At 32.9% G+C, this 27,793-nt stretch overlaps 2 protein-coding genes across 2 annotated transcripts; one reads left to right on the top strand and one right to left on the bottom strand.

Moving 5' to 3' along the window:
- The first annotated feature begins 7,235 nt into the window (after nucleotides 1-7,235).
- On the top strand, nucleotides 7,236-12,525 carry LOC130447766 (myosin light chain alkali-like). The gene is made up of 7 exons (XM_056784759.1): nucleotides 7,236-7,515; nucleotides 8,423-8,567; nucleotides 10,783-10,810; nucleotides 10,881-11,018; nucleotides 11,632-11,802; nucleotides 11,887-11,973; nucleotides 12,394-12,525. Exons 2-7 carry the CDS (start codon nucleotides 8,565-8,567, stop codon nucleotides 12,447-12,449), a joined length of 483 nt encoding a protein of 160 aa, XP_056640737.1. The 5' UTR covers nucleotides 7,236-7,515; nucleotides 8,423-8,564; the 3' UTR covers nucleotides 12,450-12,525.
- Nucleotides 12,526-14,015: 1,490 nt separating this feature from the next.
- On the bottom strand, nucleotides 14,016-27,690 carry LOC130447767 (myosin light chain 1). The gene is made up of 7 exons (XM_056784760.1): nucleotides 27,541-27,690; nucleotides 21,804-21,831; nucleotides 19,970-20,110; nucleotides 19,607-19,774; nucleotides 19,450-19,536; nucleotides 18,965-19,020; nucleotides 14,016-14,290 (listed from the first exon to the last, which is right to left on the bottom strand). Exons 1-6 carry the CDS (start codon nucleotides 27,541-27,543, stop codon nucleotides 18,995-18,997), a joined length of 453 nt encoding a protein of 150 aa, XP_056640738.1. The 5' UTR covers nucleotides 27,544-27,690; the 3' UTR covers nucleotides 14,016-14,290; nucleotides 18,965-18,994.
- Nucleotides 27,691-27,793: the final 103 nt, after the last annotated feature.

The following is a 27,793-nucleotide window of genomic DNA, read 5'->3' on the forward strand; positions in this document are numbered from 1 at the left end:
GTTAAAAGAATTGGGTGGAATTGTAGAAATCACAGTTTTTGAAGTTTAGATCTTCATTATATAGGACAGACATCTAATTATGTTTAAAATAGATTCAAGAATCATTTGTACGATAATAGAACTGCATTAATAAAACATGAAATAGCAAAAAATGTACCTTTATTAACAAAAATTCACATAAACATCAATCACTGGAAATGAAATAATTTTCAGCTATACAGGATGTCCCAAAAATAATTGTATGTCTGAGTCCGTGATTATTGTTTACTTATTTTTAAGATACTATGTATATAAGCTACAAACTTTCGTTTTTTTTTTATTATTCAATTTGCATAAATTCAACTTTTTTTTATTGGAATACGAGTTAGTAAAAATTATTTTAAAATAAACATTATGCAATAATTGTTGCCGCTGTAGTCAATTTTAAAAATAGAATATGATAAAAATAAACATTGCTAATGTTTACACATTCGTATTGAAGCAATTAATTATTAGTTATAATGAAATGTCATGTCTTTCAAACGCTGGAAATATCACTTAATAACCAATAAAAAGACGCTAACGGAACAATTGGCGACATTTTTCAAAAGAAACCCGAAATTCCATAGAAACTTCACATAAATTCGTACCGTTCAGAAATGGATCAACATCGTAAAGGTTAAACGCAGATGATTGGCCGAGCGACGAAAAGATAATCAAAATTTTGATCGTGGAAAATATATAAATCCACAAACAGTGGCAGAAAGAGCTCTTTCCACCAAAAAATGTTTATTTTTTACAGAAACTAACCGTCATTTGTGTTTACAGACAGTTTTCTACAGAAACTAACCGACATTTGTCTTTTAAAGACAGTTTTTTACAGAAACTAACCGTCATTTGTCATTTAAAGACAGTTTTCTACATAAACTAACCGTCATTTATCATTAAAAGACAGTTTTTTACAGAAACTAACCGTCATTTGTGTTTACAGACAGTTTTCTACAGAAACTAACCGTCATTTGTCATTTAAAGACAGTTTTCTACATAAACTAACCGTCATTTGTCATTTAAAGACAGTTTTCTACAGAAACTAACCGTCATTCGTCTTTTAAAGACAGTTTTCCACAGAAACTAACCATCATTTGTCATTTAAAGACAGTTTTTTACAGAAACTAACCGTCATTTGTCATTTAAAGACAGTTTTCTACATAAACTAACCGTCATTTATCATTAAAAGACAGTTTTTTACAGAAACTAACCGTCATTTGTCATTTAAAGACAGTTTTCTACATAAACTAACCGTCATTTATCATTAAAAGACAGTTTTTTACAGAAACTAACCGTCATTTGTCATTTAAAGACAGTTTTCTACATAAACTAACCGTCATTTATCATTAAAAGACAGTTTTTTACAGAAACTAACCGTCATTTGTCATTTAAAGACAGTTTTCTACATAAACTAACCGTCATTTATCATTAAAAGACAGTTTTTTACAGAAACTAACCGTCATTTGTCATTTAAAGACAGTTTTCTACATAAACTAACCGTCATTTATCATTAAAAGACAGTTTTTTACAGAAACTAACCGTCATTTGTCATTTAAAGATAGTTTTCTACATAAACTAACCGTCATTTATCATTAAAAGACAGTTTTCTACATAAACTAACCGTCATTTGTCATTTAAAGACAGTTTTCTACATAAACTAACCGTCATTTATCATTAAAAGACAGTTTTTTACAGAAACTAACCGTCATTTGTCATTTAAAGACAGTTTTCTACATAAACTAACCGTCATTTGTCATTTAAAAACAGTTTTTTACAGAAACTAACCGACATTTGTCTTTTAAAGAAAGTTTTTTACAGAAACTAACCGTCATTTGTCATTTAAAGACAGTTTTCTACATAATCTAACCGTCATTTATCATTAAAAGACAGTTTTTTACAGAAACTAACCGTCATTTGTCATTTAAAGACAGTTTTCTACATAAACTAACCGTCATTTATCATTAAAAGACAGTTTTTTACAGAAACTAACCGTCATTTGTGTTTACAGACAGTTTTCTACAGAAACTAACCGACATTTATCATTAAAAGACAGTTTTTCACAGAAACTAACCGTCATTTGTGTTTACAGACAGTTTTTTACAGAAACTAACCGTCATTTGTGTTTACAGACAGTTTTTTATAGAAACTAACCGTCATTTGTGTTTACAGACAGTTTTCTACATAAACTAACCGTCATTTGTCATTAAAAGACAGTTTTTTACAGAAAGTAACCGTCATTTGTCTTTTAAAGACAGTTTTCTACAGAAACTAACCGACATTTGTCATTTAAAGACAGTTTTCTACAGAAACTAACCGTCATTTGTCATTTAAAGACAGTTTTCTACAGAAACTAACCGTCATTTGTCATTTAAAGACAGTTTTCTACAGAAACTAACCATCATTTGTCATTTAAAGACAGTTTTCTACATAAACTAACCGTCATTTGTCATTTAAAGATAGTTTTCTACAGAAACTAACCGTCATTTGTCATTTAAAGACAGTTTTCTACAGAAACTAACCGTCATTTGTCATTTAAAGACAGTTTTCTACAGAAACTAACCGTCATTTGTCATTTAAAGACAGTTTTCTACAGAAACTAACCATCATTTGTCATTTAAAGACAGTTTTCTACATAAACTAACCGTCATTTATCATTAAAAGACAGTTTTTTACAGAAACTAACCGTCATTTGTGTTTACAGACAGTTTTCTACAGAAACTAACCGTCATTTGTCTTTTAAAGACAGTTTTTTACAGAAACTAACCATCATTTGTCATTTAAAGACAGTTTTCTACAGAAACTAACCGTCATTTGTCATTTAAAGACAGTTTTTTACGGAAACTAACCGTCATTTGTGTTTACAGACAGTTTTCTACATAAACTAACCGTCATTTGTCATTTAAAGACAGTTTTCTACAGAAACTAACCGTCATTTGTCATTTAAAGACAGTTTTCTACAGAAACTAACCGTCATTTGTCATTTAAAGACAGTTTTCTACAGAAACTAACCATCATTTGTCATTTAAAGACAGTTTTCTACATAAACTAACCGTCATTTATCATTAAAAGACAGTTTTCTACAGAAACTAACCGACATTTGTCTTTTAAAGACAGTTTTTTACAGAAACTAACCGTCATTTGTCATTTAAAGACAGTTTTCTACATAAACTAACCGTCATTTATCATTAAAAGACAGTTTTTTACAGAAACTAACCGTCATTTGTCATTTAAAGATAGTTTTCTACATAAACTAACCGTCATTTATCATTAAAAGACAGTTTTCTACATAAACTAACCGTCATTTGTCATTTAAAGACAGTTTTCTACATAAACTAACCGTCATTTATCATTAAAAGACAGTTTTTTACAGAAACTAACCGTCATTTGTCATTTAAAGACAGTTTTCTACATAAACTAACCGTCATTTGTCATTTAAAAACAGTTTTTTACAGAAACTAACCGACATTTGTCTTTTAAAGAAAGTTTTTTACAGAAACTAACCGTCATTTGTCATTTAAAGACAGTTTTCTACATAATCTAACCGTCATTTATCATTAAAAGACAGTTTTTTACAGAAACTAACCGTCATTTGTCATTTAAAGACAGTTTTCTACATAAACTAACCGTCATTTATCATTAAAAGACAGTTTTTTACAGAAACTAACCGTCATTTGTGTTTACAGACAGTTTTCTACAGAAACTAACCGACATTTATCATTAAAAGACAGTTTTTCACAGAAACTAACCGTCATTTGTGTTTACAGACAGTTTTTTACAGAAACTAACCGTCATTTGTGTTTACAGACAGTTTTTTATAGAAACTAACCGTCATTTGTGTTTACAGACAGTTTTCTACATAAACTAACCGTCATTTGTCATTAAAAGACAGTTTTTTACAGAAAGTAACCGTCATTTGTCTTTTAAAGACAGTTTTCTACAGAAACTAACCGACATTTGTCATTTAAAGACAGTTTTCTACAGAAACTAACCGTCATTTGTCATTTAAAGACAGTTTTCTACAGAAACTAACCGTCATTTGTCATTTAAAGACAGTTTTCTACAGAAACTAACCATCATTTGTCATTTAAAGACAGTTTTCTACATAAACTAACCGTCATTTGTCATTTAAAGATAGTTTTCTACAGAAACTAACCGTCATTTGTCATTTAAAGACAGTTTTCTACAGAAACTAACCGTCATTTGTCATTTAAAGACAGTTTTCTACAGAAACTAACCGTCATTTGTCATTTAAAGACAGTTTTCTACAGAAACTAACCATCATTTGTCATTTAAAGACAGTTTTCTACATAAACTAACCGTCATTTATCATTAAAAGACAGTTTTTTACAGAAACTAACCGTCATTTGTGTTTACAGACAGTTTTCTACAGAAACTAACCGTCATTTGTCTTTTAAAGACAGTTTTTTACAGAAACTAACCATCATTTGTCATTTAAAGACAGTTTTCTACAGAAACTAACCGTCATTTGTCATTTAAAGACAGTTTTTTACGGAAACTAACCGTCATTTGTGTTTACAGACAGTTTTCTACATAAACTAACCGTCATTTGTCATTTAAAGACAGTTTTCTACAGAAACTAACCGTCATTTGTCATTTAAAGACAGTTTTCTACAGAAACTAACCGTCATTTGTCATTTAAAGACAGTTTTCTACAGAAACTAACCATCATTTGTCATTTAAAGACAGTTTTCTACATAAACTAACCGTCATTTATCATTAAAAGACAGTTTTCTACAGAAACTAACCGACATTTGTCTTTTAAAGACAGTTTTTTACAGAAACTAACCGTCATTTGTCATTTAAAGACAGTTTTCTACATAAACTAACCGTCATTTATCATTAAAAGACAGTTTTTTACAGAAACTAACCGTCATTTGTGTTTACAGACAGTTTTCTACAGAAACTAACCGACATTTGTCTTTTAAAGACAGTTTTTTACAGATACTAACCGTCATTTGTCATTAAAAGACAGTTTTTTACGGAAACTAACCGTCATTTGTGTTTACAGACAGTTTTCTACATAAACTAACCGTCATTTGTCATTAAAAGACAGTTTTTTACAGAAACTAACCGTCATTTGTGTTTACAGACAGTTTTCTACATAAACTAACCGTCATTTGTCATTAAAAGACAGTTTTTCACAGAAACTAACCGTCATTTGTGTATACAGACAGTTTTTTATAGAAACTAACCGTCATTTGTCATTAAAAGACAGTTTTTCACAGAAACTAACCGTCATTTGTGTTTACAGACAGTTTTCTATAGAAACTAACCGTCATTTGTCATTTAAATACAGTTTTTTACAGAAACTAACCGACATTTGTCATTTAAAGACAGTTTTCTACAGAAACTAACCGTCATTTTTGTTTACAGACAGTTTTCTACATAAACTAACCGTCATCTGTCATTTAAAGACACTTTTTCACAGAAACTAACCTTTATTTATGTTTACAGACAGGTTTTTACAGAAACTAACCGTCATTTGTCGTTTAAAGGCAGTTTTCTACATAAACTAACCGTCATTTGTCATTAAAAGATAGTTTTTCACAGAAACTAACCGTCATTTGTGTATACAGACAGTTTTTTATAGAAACTAACCGTCATTTGTCATTAAAAGACAGTTTTTCACAGAAACTTACCGTCATTTGTGTTTACAGACAGTTTTCTATAGAAACTAACCGACATTTGTCATTTAAATACAGTTTTTTACAGAAACTAACCGACATTTGTCATTAAAAGACAGTTTTTTACAGAAACTAACCGTCATTTTTGTTTACAGACAGTTTTCTACATAAACTAACCGTCATCTGTCATTTAAAGACACTTTTTCACAGAAACTAACCTTTATTTATGTTTACAGACAGTTTTTTACAGAAACTAACCGTCATTTGTCGTTTAAAGACAGTTTTCTACAGAAACTAACCGTCATTTGTGTTTTACAGACAGTTTTTTACAGAAACTAACCGCCATTTGTCTTTAAAGATAGTTTTCTATATAAACTAATCGTCATTTGTGAAATTTTTAACCAATAATGGACTAATATAGGAAGATTTATAGAAGGGTTACATCACCTTTTATTTCCACCCTCCAAAATCATTAAATTTACTAAAATAAACACTGCGGGTTGTAAAAATCTCGTACGTAATAAATTGATAATAAAAAGGGGATTTCGGAAATAAATCTTGCCCAGAATAACAAACGTTTCTTGACGAATTGTACTAAATTACATCCATTCACGAGGCTATAATATTTTTTTAGATTCTAATTAACATTACGACCTCAATTGGAAAAACAAAGACGTGAAAATAATGATGACATTAACTAAATTTAAACGTCCGCGTCGATCGAATTTATGAATCGTGAAAATGTAGACAACAACTGATAAAAAAATATTAGAACAAATTATATCAAACGTAAAACAAACAGTCGTTTGTCTCAACGTCTCAAATTGAGAAAATAAAATTGTTTCTACAAAAGGATCAACGTCAACACGAATCAAAAACAAAATGGATGCTATTCGTCTATCTCAAAATTTAAGTAGCAACCCCCCGTATTTCAGTCTGATTAATTTCATGTTTTGTTTATTATATTCTTAGTTATTTATGTATTCCCGATGGCACGCATCGATTGCGTGTTTACTTCAATATTGACGGATTATTATAAAATAACGCAAAGTTTGTTATCAAAAACAAAATTAGATCATCGTTTCCAAAATGTTGTGAAATCGATTATGATCTAGATTATTATGTGTTAAAATCATCGACTAAACAATTATTTATGTTTATATTATTATTTTATAAACAAATTTCCGTAGATTTTAGCCAGTGAATCGACCTTATTGATGTTATACAGATTGTCTCTTCAATAATGAAAAAAACAACAACAAAAACTTAACTGCAGACTGTTGACTATGGTATTTGTTATTAAAAAAATCACAAACCCCCCTTTGAATTCTTATTTTATTAATCAAATTGAAATCTCTTTTCCAACAAGATGCCACACGACCCCCTTTCCTATTTAACATCTTCGAGGGGGGTTCTTACACACTGTAAACTGTCAATTACAAATTTTCTTATTAAATATTTTTCTTTAAATTTCGTTGTTTCATTACCTGTATTGTGGTTGCCGTTTAAATGTTTTTCCTCGTTTCCCACCGTCGTTTCAGCACACAGATCCGTCATATTTTCAGTCAATACACAAAAATCACAAAATCAAACACGCGATTCGTACCGAAATTATTTTATTTTTATATGAAACAATAAAACGACAATCGTCGTCGTACGGATACGATTAGATCCCAACTGTTTTTGTTTGACTCCGTAGACTGTGTTTTTGAGAGGATTCTTCGATCGAATATTTTTTTTTGTCAACCAGTAGACGGCGCGCATGAGCGGTAGATGCTGAGAAGGGTTCCATCGCGTTTTTTCTATTCGTCTATTGTCTGATATCTAATTTATTCCATACGAGGTAAGGATAACGCTAAATATACGGGACGGGTCATACGAAAAATGTCCACTGCTCTTTTTTATTAATTTACAGGGTGATTTGTTAAATAGATACATTTTTTCATAAACATCGATTTGCGGATTCGTATTAAATACTACACCCTGTATAATATAATAAACGAATGAAACTAACCCATCGATTAGATGTTTTAACTGTTCAAAAACATTTTTGCAGTAATTAAACATCCGGAAAATGATCTCCACGAGCTGGAATTGTGTAGATGGACTGACCAACTAGCGACACGCCACGCCACGCTTCGCTACGTATCGATTATATTCGCATATATTTTTGCCATTTAATCAAATACGCACTCAGCTCATTACACGCCACGCCACGCTATCCCACGTGCGACGATTCATAATTTTTCTTTATATTTCGTCGTGCGAAACCGCAGCAACACGTTCTTCTAGTAACTGTAGGTCATTAGACGAACTAGTGCCCTTCAAAACGTACTGAAAATGTTTCTGTTTGGAATTATAGAATAAAATGAGCGTGGCGTTTTACGAATGTATCACGTGAATCGACGTTGAGTGGCGTGGCGTGTATATGCACATATATTCGAGACGTGGCGTGGCGTGGCGTGTATATGCACATATATTCGAGACGTGGCGTGGCGTGGCGTGTTGTTACATTAAAAACTTTTCTTTCTACGGCTTTATGTTTTGTTTAGCACCCGTAGACGTTTAATTAGATTCATTATAATAATTTTTTGAGAATTAAATAATGAATTTCCGTTCAATCAACGCCGTTCGTTCTATTTTTATAAATATTCACCTATAGTTTTGGCAAAGGTTCATTAATTAAGGCATTGCAGTGCTATTAAATTCACTGGCGTATTTTTTTTTTTTTTTGGATCCTTATAATTCAGCCAATAGGGTTCGATACTCGATATTCGATGGCACTTATTTTAAATTAGACTCGCTATATAAAACCAGAAGGTATGTCGGGCGGCGTCTCACTTGTCATTACATTTTAGAAGAAATTCGTGATCATCCGAAAGTGAGAACAAAATGGTAAGCCACCTTTTTGAAATGATTCTTTATAAAAATAAATAATTCGAGATTGTTTGAATTCAAATTATAATATTTTATTAATTCACAATTCACTAAGATGTATTCATTTATATTTTATTAAACATTGTATTCAAAATTTTGCAGTTTTACAATCTTGTATATCATAAAAACTGTCATTTCACAATAATCTATAATAAGGAAACTTTGTTGTGATTCTCTTATATAACTATTCCAATATCAGTTGAATTTATGTCCCTGTATATTAAACATTCACTCATTTTGGGAAACTAACATAGAAAAATCTTGAAGGACCGATTTTTAGTGATCGACGATCTTATAATCCGGCTCGAAGGTGCACTAAAGTCAATTTCAATTACTGAACACTGTTTTTCCAATGATTATTCGTCTTTATTAAAAATTACCCGGCTCGAAGGACCATTATTTACATATTTTGTGGAACTAGCATCGAAAAATCTTAAACTATCAACTTTTGGTGATTAATGATCTTATAATCCGGCTCGAAGGTGCACTAAAGTCAATTTAAATTACTGAACACTGTTTTTCCATCGATTATTCGTCTTTATTAAAAATTATCCGGCTCGAAGGACCAATATTTACATATTTTGAGGAACTAACATCGAAAAATCTTAAACTATCAACTTTTGGTGATTAATGATCTTATAATCCGGCTCGAAGGTGCACTAAAGTCAATTTAAATTACTGAACACTGTTTTTCCATCGATTATTCGTCTTTATTAAAAATTATCCGGCTCGAAGGACCAATATTTACATATTTTGAGGAACTAACATCGAAAAATCTTAAACTATCAACTTTTGGTGATTAATGATCTTATAATCCGGCTCGAAGATGCATTAATGTTAATTTCAAGTACTGAACACTGTTTTTCCATCGATTATTCGTCTTTATTAAAAATTATCCGGCTCAAAGGACCAATATTTACATATTTTGAGGAACTAACATCGAAAAATCTTAAACTATCAACTTTTGGTTGTTGACGATCTTATAATCCGGCTCGAAGGTGCATAAATCGCATTTTTCATTGCTAAAAACTGGCTTTCTTCGGATTTAAAACATGTGGCTCTTAAAATCCGGCTCGAAGGTGCATAAATCGCATTTTTCATTGCTAAAAACTGGCTGTCTTCGGATTTAAAGCATGTGGCTCTATTATCCGGCTCGAAGGTGCATAAATCGCATTTTTCATTGATATAAACTGGGTTTCTTCGGATTTAAAGCATGTCTCTTTTGAAATCCGGCTCGAAGGTGCATAAATCGCATTTTTCATTGATATAAACTGGGTTTCTTCGGATTTAAATCATGTGGCTCTTAAAATCCGGCTCGAAGGTGCATAAATCGCATTTTTCATTGCTAAAAACTAGGTTTCTTCGGATTTAAAGCATGTCTCTCTTAAAATCCGGCTCGAAGGTGCATAAATCGCATTTTTCATTGATATAAACTGGGTTTCTTCGGGTTTAAAGCATTTTTCTCGTCTCGAAAGTGTATAAAAAACAAATCTTGTTAATAAAAACAGTTTTTCTATTGATTTAAAGCATGTGGCTCTTAAAATCCGGCTCGAAGGTGCATAAATCGCATTTTTCATTGCTAAAAACTAGGTTTCTTCGGATTTAAAGCATGTCTCTTTTAAAATCCGGCTCGAAGGTGCATAAATCGCATTTTTCATTGATATAAACTGGGTTTCTTCGGATTTAAAGCATGTCTCTTTTGAAATCCGGCTCGAAGGTGCATAAATCGCATTTTTCATTGCTAAAAACTAGGTTTCTTCGGATTTAAAGCATGTCTCTCTTAAAATCTGGCTCGAAGGTGCATAAATCGCATTTTTCATTGCTAAAAACTAGGTTTCTTCGGATTTAAAGCATGTCTCTCTTGAAATCCGGCTCGAAGGTGCATAAATCGCATTTTTCATCGATATAAACTGGGTTTCTTCGGGTTTAAAGCATTTTTCTCGTCTCGAAAGTGTATAAAAAACAAATCTTGTTAATAAAAACAGTTTTTCTATTGATTTAAAGCATGTGGCTCTTAAAATCCGGCTCGAAGGTGCATAAATCGCACTTTTCATTGTAAAAAATTGTGTGTGTTGAGTAAATGCCATAGAAAAAACTCCCTGCATATTTGATATAGAAGAATTCGTTTTTCATAATGTGATTCTACTCAAATTGTTTTTTTTTCTCGTTATAGGGTGATCTGAAACCACAAGAAATTGAAAGTAAGTAATAAAATGTGTTTGAAACGATCTAAAATGTCACACGAAATTTTATATAATTGTCAAATTTCAGCCGCTGAATTTATAGTCGAGGTATTCGGGGAAGAAGATAAAAAATTAGACGGAACATTATTAGGAAAATTCATGTTTTGCATGAACATCAATCCCAGTCAAGAAAGATTAAAAACCGCCGGTTTGACAACGAAAAAAGGTAGGCAGTAACCTAACCTAACTTAAACGAGACCCACAACCATTACCGAAAGTTGAATACTATATTTTATCTACGACTATAATATTAAATGTGAAAATAAAAGTGTAAAAAACGGCGTTTTTTCAAAAATTCCTTTATATAGAAAAGCTCAATTTTGTAAAACTTCATCAGAATTGAAAAAAAAATTGAAACGAACAGTTTGGTTTCGAATGTTCGAATTTGACGTTTTATAACTCACTTTGTATAATCACTAAAAAGTCGTTTTAATTTTTTTATGACAGCATCGACGTTATACTACGATTTTTTTCATATAACAACGTTTACATTTGACAATTGTAAATGTTAGAAATTTTTTTATTGAAATATGTCACAATAATTTAATTTTCAAGTTTCACCCCGTATATTCATACGAATATCAAACTGAAGATAATCAAACATACAAAAACAATTCGAAACACTCTTTCCTAATTGATTAACGTCAAAAAATTTTCAAAATCGTATAAAATTTCGGAAATATTGAATTTTTTATACAAGCGAGTCAAAAATTTTTACTGAATCCAAAGTCTAATTATCCGCAAAACGGATTTCGGGTGATTTTCGTTAATATTTATAGGAGAAAAAGTTTTCACCGTAGAAGAACTTTTGAATCTCTACAAAGAACTCAAGAAAGAAGTCAAAGATTTCGGTTGTTACGAAGATTTCGTCGAATGTTTGAAACTCTACGACAAAAACGAAAACGGATACATGCTGGCGGGAGAATTGAATCATTCATTATTAACTTTAGGTGTGTAAGTGAATATCGCATAGACAAATACCATTAATTCCAAATTTCGAGCCACCATAAACAAACCGAATCCTGAATTTTTAGGGGAGAAATTAACTGAAGCGGAAGTGGACGAATTATTCGATACCTGTTTAGATGAAGAAAATGATGACGGCGAAATTCCTTACACACGTAAGTGGGGTTACTACACATTTTTTTTTACGTAAAAAATAGAGAAACTTCCGAATAAGGATCTGGAGAACGCGTTCGACACGTTACTACTTGCTTGAAATATGTTTAAAATTGTTTAACGTTCCGATCGATAATTCAGTTTTTGTAACTGCTAAAAATCTTTGTCACCCACCGTATTTTACAGATCTGATACCCAGTAACTTTTAAACACTTTAGGAAATCGCGCAGAGCGATATCCAGGAAATAATGTGGCCGATTTTTGAACAGTATTTTTTTATAGTGACTTTTTTTTCTTTAAACCACCTTAAATCACTAAAAAAACACGTACACGTTATAAAAATTATATAAATTACAAGTTTAGCCAATTAGGTTACGGCTATACCGATTTGTTACAATCTTATTTGAGGTTATGTATTTCAGCTTTCCTTAGAAGGATGTGCGAGCTTGATCCACCTTTAAAACCATCAAAAAAATAAATGTTACGTCATTTCCGATTATATTTTTTTGTTATTTTACGTATGGTGTTGTAATATATGCTTAAAAAGATTAAAATCGGGTTTTTGTACCTTAAAATGTCGATTTGACGTTTTTTCTTATGCCATGACGAAAAAAGAATTTTTCGAACGTACCCTGTAGATGTCTAGACGTCGCGTATTTCGAGAAACTCCCTCGTAAGTTGGGAGATGTTGAAAAAATGGTTGTGGAATATTTTTCGCGCCAAAAAAATTGAAAATAAACGGTAAGTATTTTTTTTATTTGAATTATATACAGAGTGTGCAATTGTATTTCATCTTATTGGGTGTTTTGATATTAAAAAAATTTGGTGTTCGTGATATTTCATCAGAATTAGAGAAAAAAATTGTTTATTTACCTTTTGAAATACGAAGTTTTTTTTTTCGAAATTTCAAATTCGATTTTTTATAACTCACTCCGTATAATTATCAAAAAGTCGTTGTATTTTTTTCATGATAGTACCTACATTTTTCTTTGGATTTTTGCGTATATTAACGTTTCATTTTCAAAAATGTGAATTTTGGAAATTTTTATATTGTTATTTGTCACAATAATTTGTTTTTCAAGTTTCACCCTGTATATTTCATTCGATGATGTAACTGAAGTAATAAAACATAGACAGACAGTTAGATAAACTTTTTTTTCATTGATTAATGCTAAAAAATTGTCAATATTTTACGTAGTTTCTTAAATATTGGATTTTTTATACAGGCAAGTCAGAAATTTTTTGGAAAAATTTTCAATTTTTCCCCAAAAACTTGAAAATATAATGAAATTATATGAAAATTGATGTGGTACCGTGTATTTTCTTCAACAGCTTCTAGAAATCGCATCAGTTTTTAATTAAAAAATATAGTTTTCCGGAAAATCAACATACCATAAATTTTCCTCAATTTTCTGATTCAAATATTATTTTTTTCGATTAATTGATGTTTTTTTTCTATTTCTCGTCACAAAAAAATTGTTTTTAGTGCATTTCTATCATAATTATATAAAAAAAAATTCTCTCGCAACCTTCAAATACGAAGTTTTTTTTTTCGAAATTTCAAATTCGATTTTTTATAACTCACTCCGTATAATTATCAAAAACTCGTTGTATTTTTTTCATGATAGTACCTACATTTTTCTTTGGATTTTTGGATATACTAACGTTTCATTTCCAAAAATGTGAATTTTGAAAATTTTTATATTGTAATTTGTCACAATAATTTGTTTTTCAAGTTTCACCCTGTATATTTCCTACAAATACGATATTTGAAAAACCAAATGTAGGCAATTGATTACGTGCAACTTTTCTTTATCAAAATAATATTAAAAAATTATTTCGAAAAATTTATTTTTATACAAAGAATTCATAAAATTTTTCGAAATTTTGAAAAATAAAAAAAATACTTACTAAATATAAAAAAAATAATTACCCACAATTTTGTCATTTAAATTTTACGTTAAATAAATTTCCATTGTATCAAATATTTCCATTTCCATCCACAATATATAGGGTGTTTTTATATTTGAAACCAATAATTAAAACACTTCATGAATATATATATATATATTTCTTTTTTGAAAAATTATTTACATTTAATATGAAATTATATTGAATTAACCATTTTATTAATGACATATTTTGAAATTTTTCAAATAACGTAACAAAAATAATTTAAAAATAATATTTCAAATATTTTTGTCGATGGGGGGCAGTGCCTATATGAAATTGTTGTTGATCCTCCCCTGGTTGACTTCTGGTGTTCAATAGCTGTTTGTTAAATGAGTCATTTCAATATTAACAGCACTTTTCAGGTGACTGAAATTTAAAATCAATTAAAAAAAACATTATTATTTCTAATAATTAAATAAATTCATTAATAAATACAAATAATTATAAAAATTGTTTTTCCGCTATAAAAAACGACTTGTTTCGTTAATATAAAGTACAATTGGGTATTTTATATATACCGTGGGTATCTAAAAATACTTTTTTTTGATTTTATGATTTTTTTAAATATTTTTTATTATTATAATCAAAAATAAATAGCAGGTCATATAATTATATTAATTACCATGAAATTATTGATTAACTTATAATTTTTGATAAAAAAATATACAGTGAGATCCAAAAAAAAACTAATTTTCTTAATATCGTGAGTTTAAAAACATTTACGAAGCTGGAAAAATAATTTTCGGATAGTATCTGTATATTAGAGAAGGAAATTGTGGAATTAAAATTTAGCTACACATCAAATTTCTGTCAAATTTTGACAGATGACATTATAAACATAACGAAAGCTAAAAATACAATCGTCATAGCGAAAATACGTTGTTTACACAAAAAAAGCGAATTTTGAATATTGTAAATATGCGAATAAAAGCTTTTTTTTCTTGTCCTAATGGCCCTGATCAGGATATTAGTTAATAATTGAGCTAAACAATCAAATATAAACGAGCCCTATCCATTCACTATTCACATGGTATTAAATCCAAACTATAATGTGGATGATTAAGTTCATTTCTATTGTCTGGCAGTTACTATTCGAATCCTGGTGTTTACAGCAACTTTGGAACTCAACCGATTCGAATTTATGGCACCAAACTTCAATTCTTGATCTTCAAGGGGTAGTTTACCCGAACCAAGCGATAAATTCGTCCATTTTCAATCATTTATAGAGCTCCTGGACTAGAAAGTTCGTTGTGGTTCGTGTACAACTTCAAATCTTCAATCTCAATCAAATGTCTCGTTTTTATTTGATTGGTCCTCGTATATTAGTTTCCGCGAGTCGTATTCGTGAGATGTCTTCGCAAAGGTGATAATTTGATTCAAAAAATCTTCTTTTTAAATCTTCACAACGAGTTTGAAGCAATCGGGGAATTTAATCATCATCAAGCAATTTTGGAACCCAACCGATTCGAATTTATGGCACCAAACTTCAATTCTTGATCTTCAAGGGGTAGTTTACCCGAACCAAGCGATAAATTCGTCCATTTTCAATCATTTATAGAGCTCCTGGACTAGAAAGTTCGTTGTGGTTCCTCTACAACTGCAGATCTTCAATCTCAATCAAATGTCTCGTTTTTATTTGATTGGTCCTCGTATATTAGTTTCCGCGAGTCGTATTCGTGAGATGTCTTCGCAAAGGTGATAATTTGATTCGAAAAATCTTCTTTTTAAATGTTCACAACGAGTTTGAAGCAATCAGGGAATTTAATCATCATCAAGCAATTTTGGAACCCAACCGATTCGAATTTATGGCACCAAACTTCAATTCTTGATCTTCAAGGGGTAGTTTACCCGAACCAAGCGATAAATTCGACCATTTTTAATCATTTATAGAGCTCCTGGACTAGAAAGTTCGTTGTGGTTCTTCTACAACTGCAGATCTTCAATCTCAATCAAATGTCTCGTTTTTATTTGATTGGTCCTCGTATATTAGTTTCCGCGAGTCGTATTCGTGAGATGTTTCGTCAAAAGTGATAATTTGATTCGAAAAATCTTCTTTTTAAATGTTCACAACGAGTTTGAAGCAATCAGGGAATTTAATCATCATCAAGCAATTTTGGAACCCAACCGATTCGAATTTATGGCACCAAACTTCAATTCTTGATCTTCAAGGGGTAGTTTACCCGAACCAAGCGATAAATTCGACCATTTTTAATCATTTATAGAGCTCCTGGACTAGAAAGTTCGTTGTGGTTCCTCTACAACTGCAGATCTTCAATCTCAATCAAATGTCTCGTTTTTATTTGATTGGTCCTCGTATATTAGTTTCCGCGAGTCGTATTCGTGAGATGTCTTCGCAAAGGTGATAATTTGATTCAAAAAATCTTCTTTTTAAATCTTCACAACGAGTTTGAAGCAATCGGGGAATTTAATCATCATCAAGCAACTTTGGAACCCAACCGATTCGAATTTATGGCACCAAACTTCAATTCTTGATCTTCAAGGGGTAGTTTACCCGAACCAAGCGATAAATTCGTCCATTTTCAATCATTTATAGAGCTCCTGGACTAGAAAGTTCGTTGTGGTTCCTCTACAACTGCAGATCTTCAATCTCAATCAAATGTCTCGTTTTTATTTGATTGGTCCTCGTATATTAGTTTCCGCGAGTCGTATTCGTGAGATGTCTTCGCAAAGGTGATAATTTGATTCGAAAAATCTTCTTTTTAAATGTTCACAACGAGTTTGAAGCAATCAGGGAATTTAATCATCATCAAGCAATTTTGGAACCCAACCGATTCGAATTTATGGCACCAAACTTCAATTCTTGATCTTCAAGGGGTAGTTTACCCGAACCAAGCGATAAATTCGACCATTTTTAATCATTTATAGAGCTCCTGGACTAGAAAGTTCGTTGTGGTTCCTCTACAACTGCAGATCTTCAATCTCAATCAAATGTCTCGTTTTTATTTGATTGGTCCTCGTATATTAGTTTCCGCGAGTCGTATTCGTGAGATGTCTTCGCAAAGGTGATAATTTGATTCAAAAAATCTTCTTTTTAAATCTTCACAACGAGTTTGAAGCAATCGGGGAATTTAATCATCATCAAGCAATTTTGGAACCCAACCGATTCGAATTTATGGCACCAAACTTCAATTCTTGATCTTCAAGGGGTAGTTTACCCGAACCAAGCGATAAATTCGTCCATTTTCAATCATTTATAGAGCTCCTGGACTAGAAAGTTCGTTGTGGTTCCTCTACAACTGCAGATCTTCAATCTCAATCAAATGTCTCGTTTTTATTTGATTGGTCCTCGTATATTAGTTTCCGCGAGTCGTATTCGTGAGATGTCTTCGCAAAGGTGATAATTTGATTCGAAAAATCTTCTTTTTAAATGTTCACAACGAGTTTGAAGCAATCAGGGAATTTAATCATCATCAAGCAATTTTGGAACCCAACCGATTCGAATTTATGGCACCAAACTTCAATTCTTGATCTTCAAGGGGTAGTTTACCCGAACCAAGCGATAAATTCGACCATTTTTAATCATTTATAGAGCTCCTGGACTAGAAAGTTCGTTGTGGTTCTTCTACAACTGCAGATCTTCAATCTCAATCAAATGTCTCGTTTTTATTTGATTGGTCCTCGTATATTAGTTTCCGCGAGTCGTATTCGTGAGATGTTTCGTCAAAAGTGATAATTTGATTCGAAAAATCTTCTTTTTAAATGTTCACAACGAGTTTGAAGCAATCAGGGAATTTAATCATCATCAAGCAATTTTGGAACCCAACCGATTCGAATTTATGGCACCAAACTTCAATTCTTGATCTTCAAGGGGTAGTTTACCCGAACCAAGCGATAAATTCGACCATTTTTAATCATTTATAGAGCTCCTGGACTAGAAAGTTCGTTGTGGTTCCTCTACAACTGCAGATCTTCAATCTCAATCAAATGTCTCGTTTTTATTTGATTGGTCCTCGTATATTAGTTTCCGCGAGTCGTATTCGTGAGATGTCTTCGCAAAGGTGATAATTTGATTCGAAAAATCTTCTTTTTAAATGTTCACAACGAGTTTGAAGCAATCAGGGAATTTAATCATCATCAAGCAATTTTGGAACCCAACCGATTCGAATTTATGGCACCAAACTTCAATTCTTGATCTTCAAGGGGTAGTTTACCCGAACCAAGCGATAAATTCGACCATTTTTAATCATTTATAGAGCTCCTGGACTAGAAAGTTCGTTGTGGTTCCTCTACAACTGCAGATCTTCAATCTCAATCAAATGTCTCGTTTTTATTTGATTGGTCCTCGTATATTAGTTTCCGCGAGTCGTATTCGTGAGATGTCTTCGCAAAGGTGATAATTTGATTCGAAAAATCTTCTTTTTAAATGTTCACAACGAGTTTGAAGCAATCAGGGAATTTAATCATCATCAAGCAATTTTGGAACCCAACCGATTCGAATTTATGGCACCAAACTTCAATTCTTGATCTTCAAGGGGTAGTTTACCCGAACCAAGCGATAAATTCGACCATTTTTAATCATTTATAGAGCTCCTGGACTAGAAAGTTCGTTGTGGTTCCTCTACAACTGCAGATCTTCAATCTCAATCAAATGTCTCGTTTTTATTTGATTGGTCCTCGTATATTAGTTTCCGCGAGTCGTATTCGTGAGATGTTTTGTCAAAAGTGATAATTTGATTCGAAAAATCTTCTTTTTAAATGTTCACAACGAGTTTGAAGCAATCGGGGAATTTAATCATCATCAAGCAATTTTGGAACCCAACCGATTCGAATTTATGGCACCAAACTTCAATTCTTGATCTTCAAGGGGTAGTTTACCCGAACCAAGCGATAAATTCGTTCATTTTCAATCATTTATAGAGCTCCTGGACTAGAAAGTTCGTTGTGGTTCGTGTACAACTTCAAATCTTCAATCTCAATCAAATGTCTCGTTTTTATTTGATTGGTCCTCGTATATTAGTTTGCGTAAGCCATTTTGGTGATTAAGCCGAGCTGCGATTCTATTCAAAAATATCTACTTACTTAAAAAATAAAAAATATAACTAAAACATCTTACGCCATCATTTTTTTAAGGAATGCTGCAAATTTCCAAAAAAACGAAATCAATTATTGTATTTATATAGGGGGGAAGGGGGGTAAAAAAATGATCGATAATTTCCTCATTATTAAAATTATATAAAAAAAACTTGTAGACAACAACAAACTTAATATCTACAGGGTGGACTATTATAACAATTTAACGATCGTTGTGGTACTAAAAAATTTTGAAAAAAATCCAAGTTTTCAATCGTAATTTTTGTATTTTGACATATTTTTGACAGGTACTTTATAAAAAAAAATGTCACTTTCCACTTTGGATCGTTCGAAATATCTGCAAACGCTCGTTTCGCGAAATTTTTTATATGGGGTGATACAAAAAAGTATAAAAGTATTTCAAGATATTAATTAATCGCTCTGTATATGATTTATACCGTCCTGAACGTCACAATTGTCATTTTTTTACTTACATTCGTATGGGATAAAGCCATCGTCGTCTTCTTTGTCCATACAATCAGCTAAAACTTCTTCCGCTTCGGCGTCTTCTAACCTTTCACCTAATTACAATTTTTTTTTATGAAAAACTCGTTTTTACAATTTTTTTTCTATATATATTTATATATTTACCAAGTGACAGTAGTGTGTGGGCGAGTTCGGCTGCCATCATTTTACCATTTTCTTCTTTGTCGTACAATTTGAGACATTCGAGAAAATCGTCGAAGTTACCTTGCTCTTTATCTTTTTTAACTTGGCTGAAAATCGGGAGGAATTCGTCTATTTTCAATTTCTTTTCATCTAAAAAATAAAAAGGCGCCACGTTTTAGTACAAACCAACAAAAACCGATGATCGCGATCCATCAATCGTACGAATATTTAAACGACTACTAGTCGGAATCAGATTCACGGCTATACTGATTTGTTTACGGACAATGCTACTGTGAAACGAGGTTTCAAGTGTCCTAAAGCTAAGGATAACGTGACAAAACTTACTTTTCTTTTTGGTACCACCGACCTTTTCGATTGTAACCAAAGTTGGGTTGAGGTTAAGGGCTCTGAGCATGTCACCCAAGTTAACAGCATCTACGGTGCCGTTTCCTTCGAAATCGTAGATGGAAAACACAAAATTGGCCCCTACAAAATATAAATATCTTAAAATCCAAAATGTAACTCGATCAAGTCGAGTTCTACACGCTCTTTCCATGATACACGCTATAATCCCCAAACAGCGGCGTTAATAACATTCAGTCCAGTGAGTAGATGCCGAGAAAATAATTTTTGTGTCCAAAATATTGCTAATGAGGCTAAATTGGGGGGCTTAAACGCTTTTATCCCTAAAATAACTGGAGATTTTCACGACATCATCCCTGCGAGGGACGCAAGTTTTGAGATGTGGCAACACCGAAGTAAATATGTCAAATCTGACGTTGACAACGTGAAGTTTGACATTTATGGTGAACGTACTCACAACGTGTTGTCATACGAGTGGTGTACGAGTTGTTTAGAAACAATTTTTAGTAAATTAGAAACTTTTTAGGTACGCGGTCGAATATCAGGTGTTTTTACCTATAGATTTCGAAAATTTCAAAAAAAAAGGTGTGCCAAGTTTTTAAATTTGGTAATCCAAATTTTGTTGTCGAAAATTTTTCAAAATTCAACTACTAACCTTTTGGTTTCGATGACGTTTCTGCAAATGGTGGATCCTGATGAGAAGGGTTCCAAAATCGGTTTTAAAAATAAGATTTGACCTTGAAACATGCACCAGTATAATCAAGATCCATTACTTGTAGAAATCCATCGAAACAAAAGTCATTTTGGAAGGTTAAAAGTTGAATTTTGAAATATTTTTGACAAGAAAATTTGTATTACCAAATTTAAAAACTTGGCACCCCTTTTTTTGAATTTTTCGAAAATTATAGGTAAATACAACTGATTTTGACTGCGCGCCCAAAAAGCCTCTAATTTGCTATTCATTTTCAGTCTATTTTTTGTAATTGGGTCGGTCAATTCTATAGGGGTGTCAAAAAATTGTATCAAAACACGAATCTTTACGCGCGATGATTTTCAAGGAGGATTAAATCAAAAACGGGGTGTCGATGAACTCGCTTCGACTTTTGGTGATGAACCATCGATTAGAGCAACTGGAACTGTCAATTATCAACGAAACACCAACATTTGTCTGCCAGAAAAATCAGGAAAATCAATCGTAGAAGACGCGCCACGACATTGCAAGCTTTCGCACATCTAACCTAACCTCACATAGACCATTTTGGAGGTTATGTAAAGATATGAAATCCGCAATAAAAATCGATCCAAAAAGACCTTGGAAGAGACACAGAAATCCGGATCCAAAAGAACATCTTCAATCTGAAGACGATGATTTGGAAAATCTGCGGAAAACTCAAGGAAAATGGAGATGGGTGGATGCAAGACAAGTTGACGAAATTATTAACGAAAAGGGGGTCCAATTAAACTTATTTCGATTCATCAAAAACATTATTTAAACTTTAGGTTTGAGGTTATACAAATATTTAACGCGATACAATTTGTTTTGCCCCTCGTATGTTATTCAATGTCGACGTTAGCCTAAAAATAAACGGGTCAGTAGTACGGGTTACCAAAAAAAAAAAAAAACAATTCTGTCGGGTCGAACTCGACTCAATCTAATAATAGAAATCAGTTTCAGTTGCGCAATTACACAAATTCGATCTGCCAGTCGCTACCTTATAAGTTTCCGATTTAATTTTAGACCCCACTAGAAGTATTACGTGTCCCGAAAATATTTCCGACTGTATAATAATAAAAATAACTTTTTTTTTTCACTTACTTTCGACGTCTCTGGCACTTAAATCAGCCTGAAAAGTATACAGAACGATTTAATTTATAACGTTTTGTTTCGTTGAAATTTTGGGTATTTAAAATTTTTCGATTGAAATTATCGTTAACAAACTCTTTTTCGACAAAAACATTTTTTTAATGAAAAAAACTTTTAAATTTTAAATACCCAATTGTTCGTTTTGATTTTAACAAACTTTGTGATCAAATTTGACCGAGACTGACCAAAAAAAAACAACTTTTTGACGTATCTTATAACAAATCTTTATTATCGCCCTCGGAATTTTCTTTTTTCTCATTTCCAACGTTTTAATTCGAGTTTCCATCCACCTAGTCTGAAATAGCCTTCAATATCTCGAAAGAATTTTTCGATAATCGCTTCGATTGACTCCTGGAAGCGGATTTTTGAGTTTTGAATAGAAAAAAAGTCACATCGAGTCAGATCTGGCTGAGTAATGACTCTGGTTTAGTGTTTGGTCGAAAAATTAACCAAAATCCCGTTGGAATATGACGACATATTATGGTAGCGAAGATCCCGTGCATTTTTTGACGTTTATGGCCAATTGCTTCGCGTAGACGACTCCAATCGGTCAAGACTTACTTCTTATTGACCAATTAACATTCCGGAACGACTTTACGGTAAATTCCACCACAATAATCGAAAAAAAAAACAGCCTACGTTGTTAAGAATCACTTTTGGAACCTTTACTCGTTTCTTAGGAGATGTTGGAACCTCTCGGTACCATTTCTTCAATTTTTATGAACGATTTCGTACAGTACAGGCCCCAAAGTACTTCAGCGCCTTCTAAATAGCTTTTTATGGAGACCAATCGGACATGGCAACGTTTAAACCGATTTCCCATACATTTGGTGCAAGATTCGTATGGAAAGACCTTCAATACCTCTAGATAATTACTTTTTATGGTTTCAATAGCAAATAAAGCGTTTCTGGAAGAGTTTTGGATAGAAAAAAAGTCACATCGAGTCAGATCTGTCAAAGTAATGACATTTTTTGACATTTATGGCCAATTGCTTCACGTAGACGACTCCAATCGGTCAAGACTTACTTCTTATTGACCATTTAACATTCCGGAACGACTTTATGGTAAATTGCACCCATAATAATCGAAAAAAACAACCTACGTTGTTAAGAATCCGTTTTGGAACCTCTACTCGATGCAGTTTTTTGGTTTTGAGTACCAGTGTCGTTTCTTAGGAGATATTGAAACCTCTCGGTACCATTCCTTCAATTTTTATGAACAATTTCGTACAGTACAGGTCCCAAAGTACTTCAGCGCCTTCTAAATATCTTTTTATGGAGACCAAACGGACATGGCAACGTTTAAACCGATTTCCCATACATTTGGTGCAAGATTCGTATGGAAAGACCTTCAATACCTCTAGATAATTACTTTTTATGGTTTCAATAGCAAATAAAGCGTTTCTGGAAGAGTTTTGGATAGAAAAAAAGTCACATCGAGTCAGATCTGTCAAAGTAATGACATTTTTTGACATTTATGGCCAATTGCTTCACGTAGACGACTCCAATCGGTCAAGACTTACTTCTTATTGACCATTTAACATTCCGGAACGACTTTATGGTAAATTGCACCCATAATAATCGAAAAAAACAACCTACGTTGTTAAGAATCTGTTTTGGAACCTCTACTCGATGCAGTTTTTTGGTTTTGAGTACCAGTGTCGTTTCTTAGGAGATATTGGAACCTCTCGGTACCATTCCTTCAATTTTTATGAACAATTTCGTACAGTACAGGTCCCAAAGTACTTCAGCGCCTTCTAAATAGCTTTTTATGGAGACCAATCGGACATGGCAACGTTTAAACCGATTTCCCATACATTTGGTGCAAGATTCGTATGGAAAGACCTTCAATACCTCTAGATAATTACTTTTTATGGTTTCAATAGCAAATAAAGCGTTTCTGGAAGAGTTTTGGATAGAAAAAAAGTCACATCGAGTCAGATCTGTCAAAGTAATGACATTTTTTGACATTTATGGCCAATTGCTTCACGTAGACGACTCCAATCGGTCAAGACTTACTTCTTATTGACCATTTAACATTCCGGAACGACTTTATGGTAAATTGCACCCATAATAATCGAAAAAAACAACCTACGTTGTTAAGAATCCGTTTTGGAACCTCTACTCGATGCAGTTTTTTGGTTTTGAGTACCAGTGTCGTTTCTTAGGAGATATTGAAACCTCTCGGTACCATTCCTTCAATTTTTATGAACAATTTCGTACAGTACAGGTCCCAAAGTACTTCAGCGCCTTCTAAATATCTTTTTATGGAGACCAATCGGACATGGCAACGTTTAAACCGATTTCCCATACATTTGGTGCAAGATTCGTATGGAAAGACCTTCAATACCTCTAGATAATTACTTTTTATGGTTTCAATAGCAAATAAAGCGTTTCTGGAAGAGTTTTGGATAGAAAAAAAGTCACATCGAGTCAGATCTGTCAAAGTAATGACATTTTTTGACATTTATGGCCAATTGCTTCACGTAGACGACTCCAATCGGTCAAGACTTACTTCTTATTGACCAATTAACATTCCGGAACGACTTTACGGTAAATTGCACCCATAATAATCGAAAAAAACAACCTACGTTGTTAAGAATCTGTTTTGGAACCTCTACTCGATGCAGTTTTTTGGTTTTGAGTACCAGTGTCGTTTCTTAGGAGATATTGGAACCTCTCGGTACCAGTCCTTCAATTTTTATGAACAATTTCGTACAGTACAGGTCCCAAAGTACTTCAGCGCCTTCTAAATATCTTTTTATGGAGACCAAACGGACATGGCAACGTTTAAACCGATTTTCCATACATTTGGTGCAAGATTCGTATGGAAAGACCTTCAATACCTCTAAATAACTCCTTTTTAAGGCTTCAATAGCCAATAAAGCATTTCTGGAAGAGGATTTTTCAGTTTTGTATAGAAAAAAAGCGACTCCGAGTCAAATATGATCGAAAAATGAGTCTAGAATCCAAATTATCCTGGCGAAAAACTCTACGTCTCATTCGGTTCTACTGGCTCATTTTTTGGAGCGCTATTTGCTAGATTTTCGGTCAATTTTGAGCCGCTTGTTTGAACTCAAACACTCTTCGAAACATCCTTGCAATTTTCCTCTAAATATGGCGTCCAAACCAACGTCAATGTAAGTTGTACCAACTTGGGAAAAGAAAAAGTTACCGATTCGATTTAGGCGCGTAGTTTGAATGAACCAATCAGAGGTCGAATTTGATCCTGTGATACGATACAGTGGAAGACAGATAGAGTGTTTTTGCTCGTGTTATTGGAAAAAAAAACGGAAAAATTCGTATTAAACACATTTTCTAATTTAAAAATTGACGAATACATTTAGCACATATAACACAAAAAAAATGCAGATGTCGATGACGATTTTCGGAAAATAAAAATAGTGAAAATTCTCAATGCGATTTATTAGGAATCAAAAATGTTATCTAATAGTTTCAAATGAATTTTTATACGTCGAAATAAGATACAGGGTGTTAAAATTAACAAAAATTAGTAAAAACAGCGGCTTATATAAAAGAAAAAGTTTCCACGCCCACTGTAATCCCCCGATTTGGTCCTTAGGTTGTTCTAGGATCAGCTACGAAGAAATTTAGTTCACAAAATGTGTATTTCCAAAAGAAAAAAACAACTTTTAACATAAATCGGCAATTCGGGTAAGAAACCACTTCGAAATTGTGTCCATCAAACTTCCGCGGAAGAATTTGGAGTTGGTGGTAGAAGCTTGGGGTTTCTGGACCGCAACAACCAAGCGAAACCATGGAAAAAGTTCACCAAACGGTTCTGGACACTCAAATTGACACAATTTAAGCAGTTTTGCAGTAACTAAAAGCCCTGATTTGGTCCATAACAACTAATGGTTGTTCTAGGATCAGCTACGAAGAAATTTGGTTCCCAAAATGTGTATTTCCAAAAGAAAAAACAACTTTTATCATAAATCGGCAATTCGAGTGAGAAACCACTTCGAAATTATGTCAATCAAACTTCCGCGGAAGAATTTGGAGTTGGTGGTAGAAGCTTGGGGTTTCTGGACCGCAACAACCAGCGAAACCATGGAAAAAGTTCACCAAACGGTTCTGGACACTCAAATTGACACAATTTAAGCAGTTTTGCAGTAACTAAAAGCCCTGATTTGGTCCATAACAACTAATGGTTGTTCTAGGATCAGCTACGAAGAAATTTGGTTCCCAAAATGTGTATTTCCAAAAGAAAAACCAACTTTTATCATAAATCGGCAATTCGAGTGAGAAACCACTTCGAAATTATGTCAATCAAACTTCCGCGGAAGAATTTGGAGTTGGTGGTAGAAGCTTGGGGTTTCTGGACCGCAACAACCAAGCGAAACCATGGAAAAAGTTCACCAAACGGTTCTGGACACTCAAATTGACACAATTTAAGCAATTTTGCAGTAACTAAAAGCCCTGATTTGGTCCATAACAACTAATGGTTGTTCTAGGATCAGCTACGAAGAAATTTGGTTCCCAAAATGTGTATTTCCAAAAGAAAAAAACAACTTTTAACATAAATCGGCAATTCGGGTAAGAAACCACTTCGAAATTGTGTCCATCAAACTTCCGCGGAAGAATTTGGAGTTGGTGGTAGAAGCTTGGGGTTTCTGGACCGCAACAACCAAGCGAAACCATGGAAAAAGTTCACCAAACGGTTCTGGACACTCAAATTGACACAATTTAAGCAGTTTTGCAGTAACTAAAAGCCCTGATTTGGTCCATAACAACTAATGGTTGTTCTAGGATCAGCTACGAAGAAATTTGGTTCCCAAAATGTGTATTTCCAAAAGAAAAAACAACTTTTATCATAAATCGGCAATTCGAGTGAGAAACCACTTCGAAATTATGTCAATCAAACTTCCGCGGAAGAATTTGGAGTTGGTGGTAGAAGCTTGGGGTTTCTGGACCGCAACAACCAAGCGAAACCATGGAAAAAGTTCACCAAACGGTTCTGGACACTCAAATTGACACAATTTAAGCAGTTTTGCAGTAATTAAAAGTCAACGAATCGGTTCGCCATCCATCGTATCAACTAGTTCTGGTTCTCGGCGGTTTTTTCCCGTTTTCTAACCTTGCAAGAAAAGCGAAATAAAAAATAATGTAGTTGGAACTAAATTTCGATTGCCGCGTATATATTCGTGATTATTTTGATAATAATTGTAACACCCTGTATGGTATAAAAGAATTTAAAATTAGATATTGAGCTATGCGAACGTATTCTAAAAATAAAATTGGATAACGCGCCAAATACTCAATTTTGAAGACACTTTCCACTAGATCACTCGAATTTTCACGATTTCCATTTCCAAATCCAAATCCGATCGACACTAACTTTCACAAAAAGCACATTTAAAAAAAAAATAGACGTGACACTTCACAACATCGAAACCTTTAATCCAAATACCTATCGGCGAAAAAATTCCCCTGAAAAAAATTTATTCAAACCGCCGAAAGATTAATACGTGTGTCAATTTGTTAATAAACAAATGTTAAATACTATTTTCGATTTGTAAATCTTCTTTTTCCAGTATTTGAAGGCCCTAACGTACGGCGGTTCGGGGAACGTAATCTTCGGTAGATTAGATTCCATTTTTTTAAAAAATTTTTTTCGTTTCGAGTACCACAAACAAAAAAAATGTCTACACTCAATCGTCTAACTTACCATTGTGGATGATGTTCGCTGCTAACTTTTGCCTTCTAGTAAGAACTGACCAGAAGTGGAGCAAGGAGAGAAAACGATCCCGAGTTTTATAAGTCTAGATGGCGCTCGGGTATTGAAACTGAAAACCCACAAACGCCGCTGTGTACCTGAACGATTTCGATTACGTGGAAATTCTTTACGAACCAGCGGCGGCAAACGCGACAAATTTTTTCATATTCTCAACGAAAATCCAGAAGGTATTTCCGTGGAAAGT

The sequence above is a fragment of the Diorhabda sublineata genome, chromosome 8, assembly GCF_026230105.1.
Source record: "Diorhabda sublineata isolate icDioSubl1.1 chromosome 8, icDioSubl1.1, whole genome shotgun sequence".
Lineage (NCBI taxonomy): Eukaryota > Metazoa > Arthropoda > Insecta > Coleoptera > Chrysomelidae > Diorhabda > Diorhabda sublineata.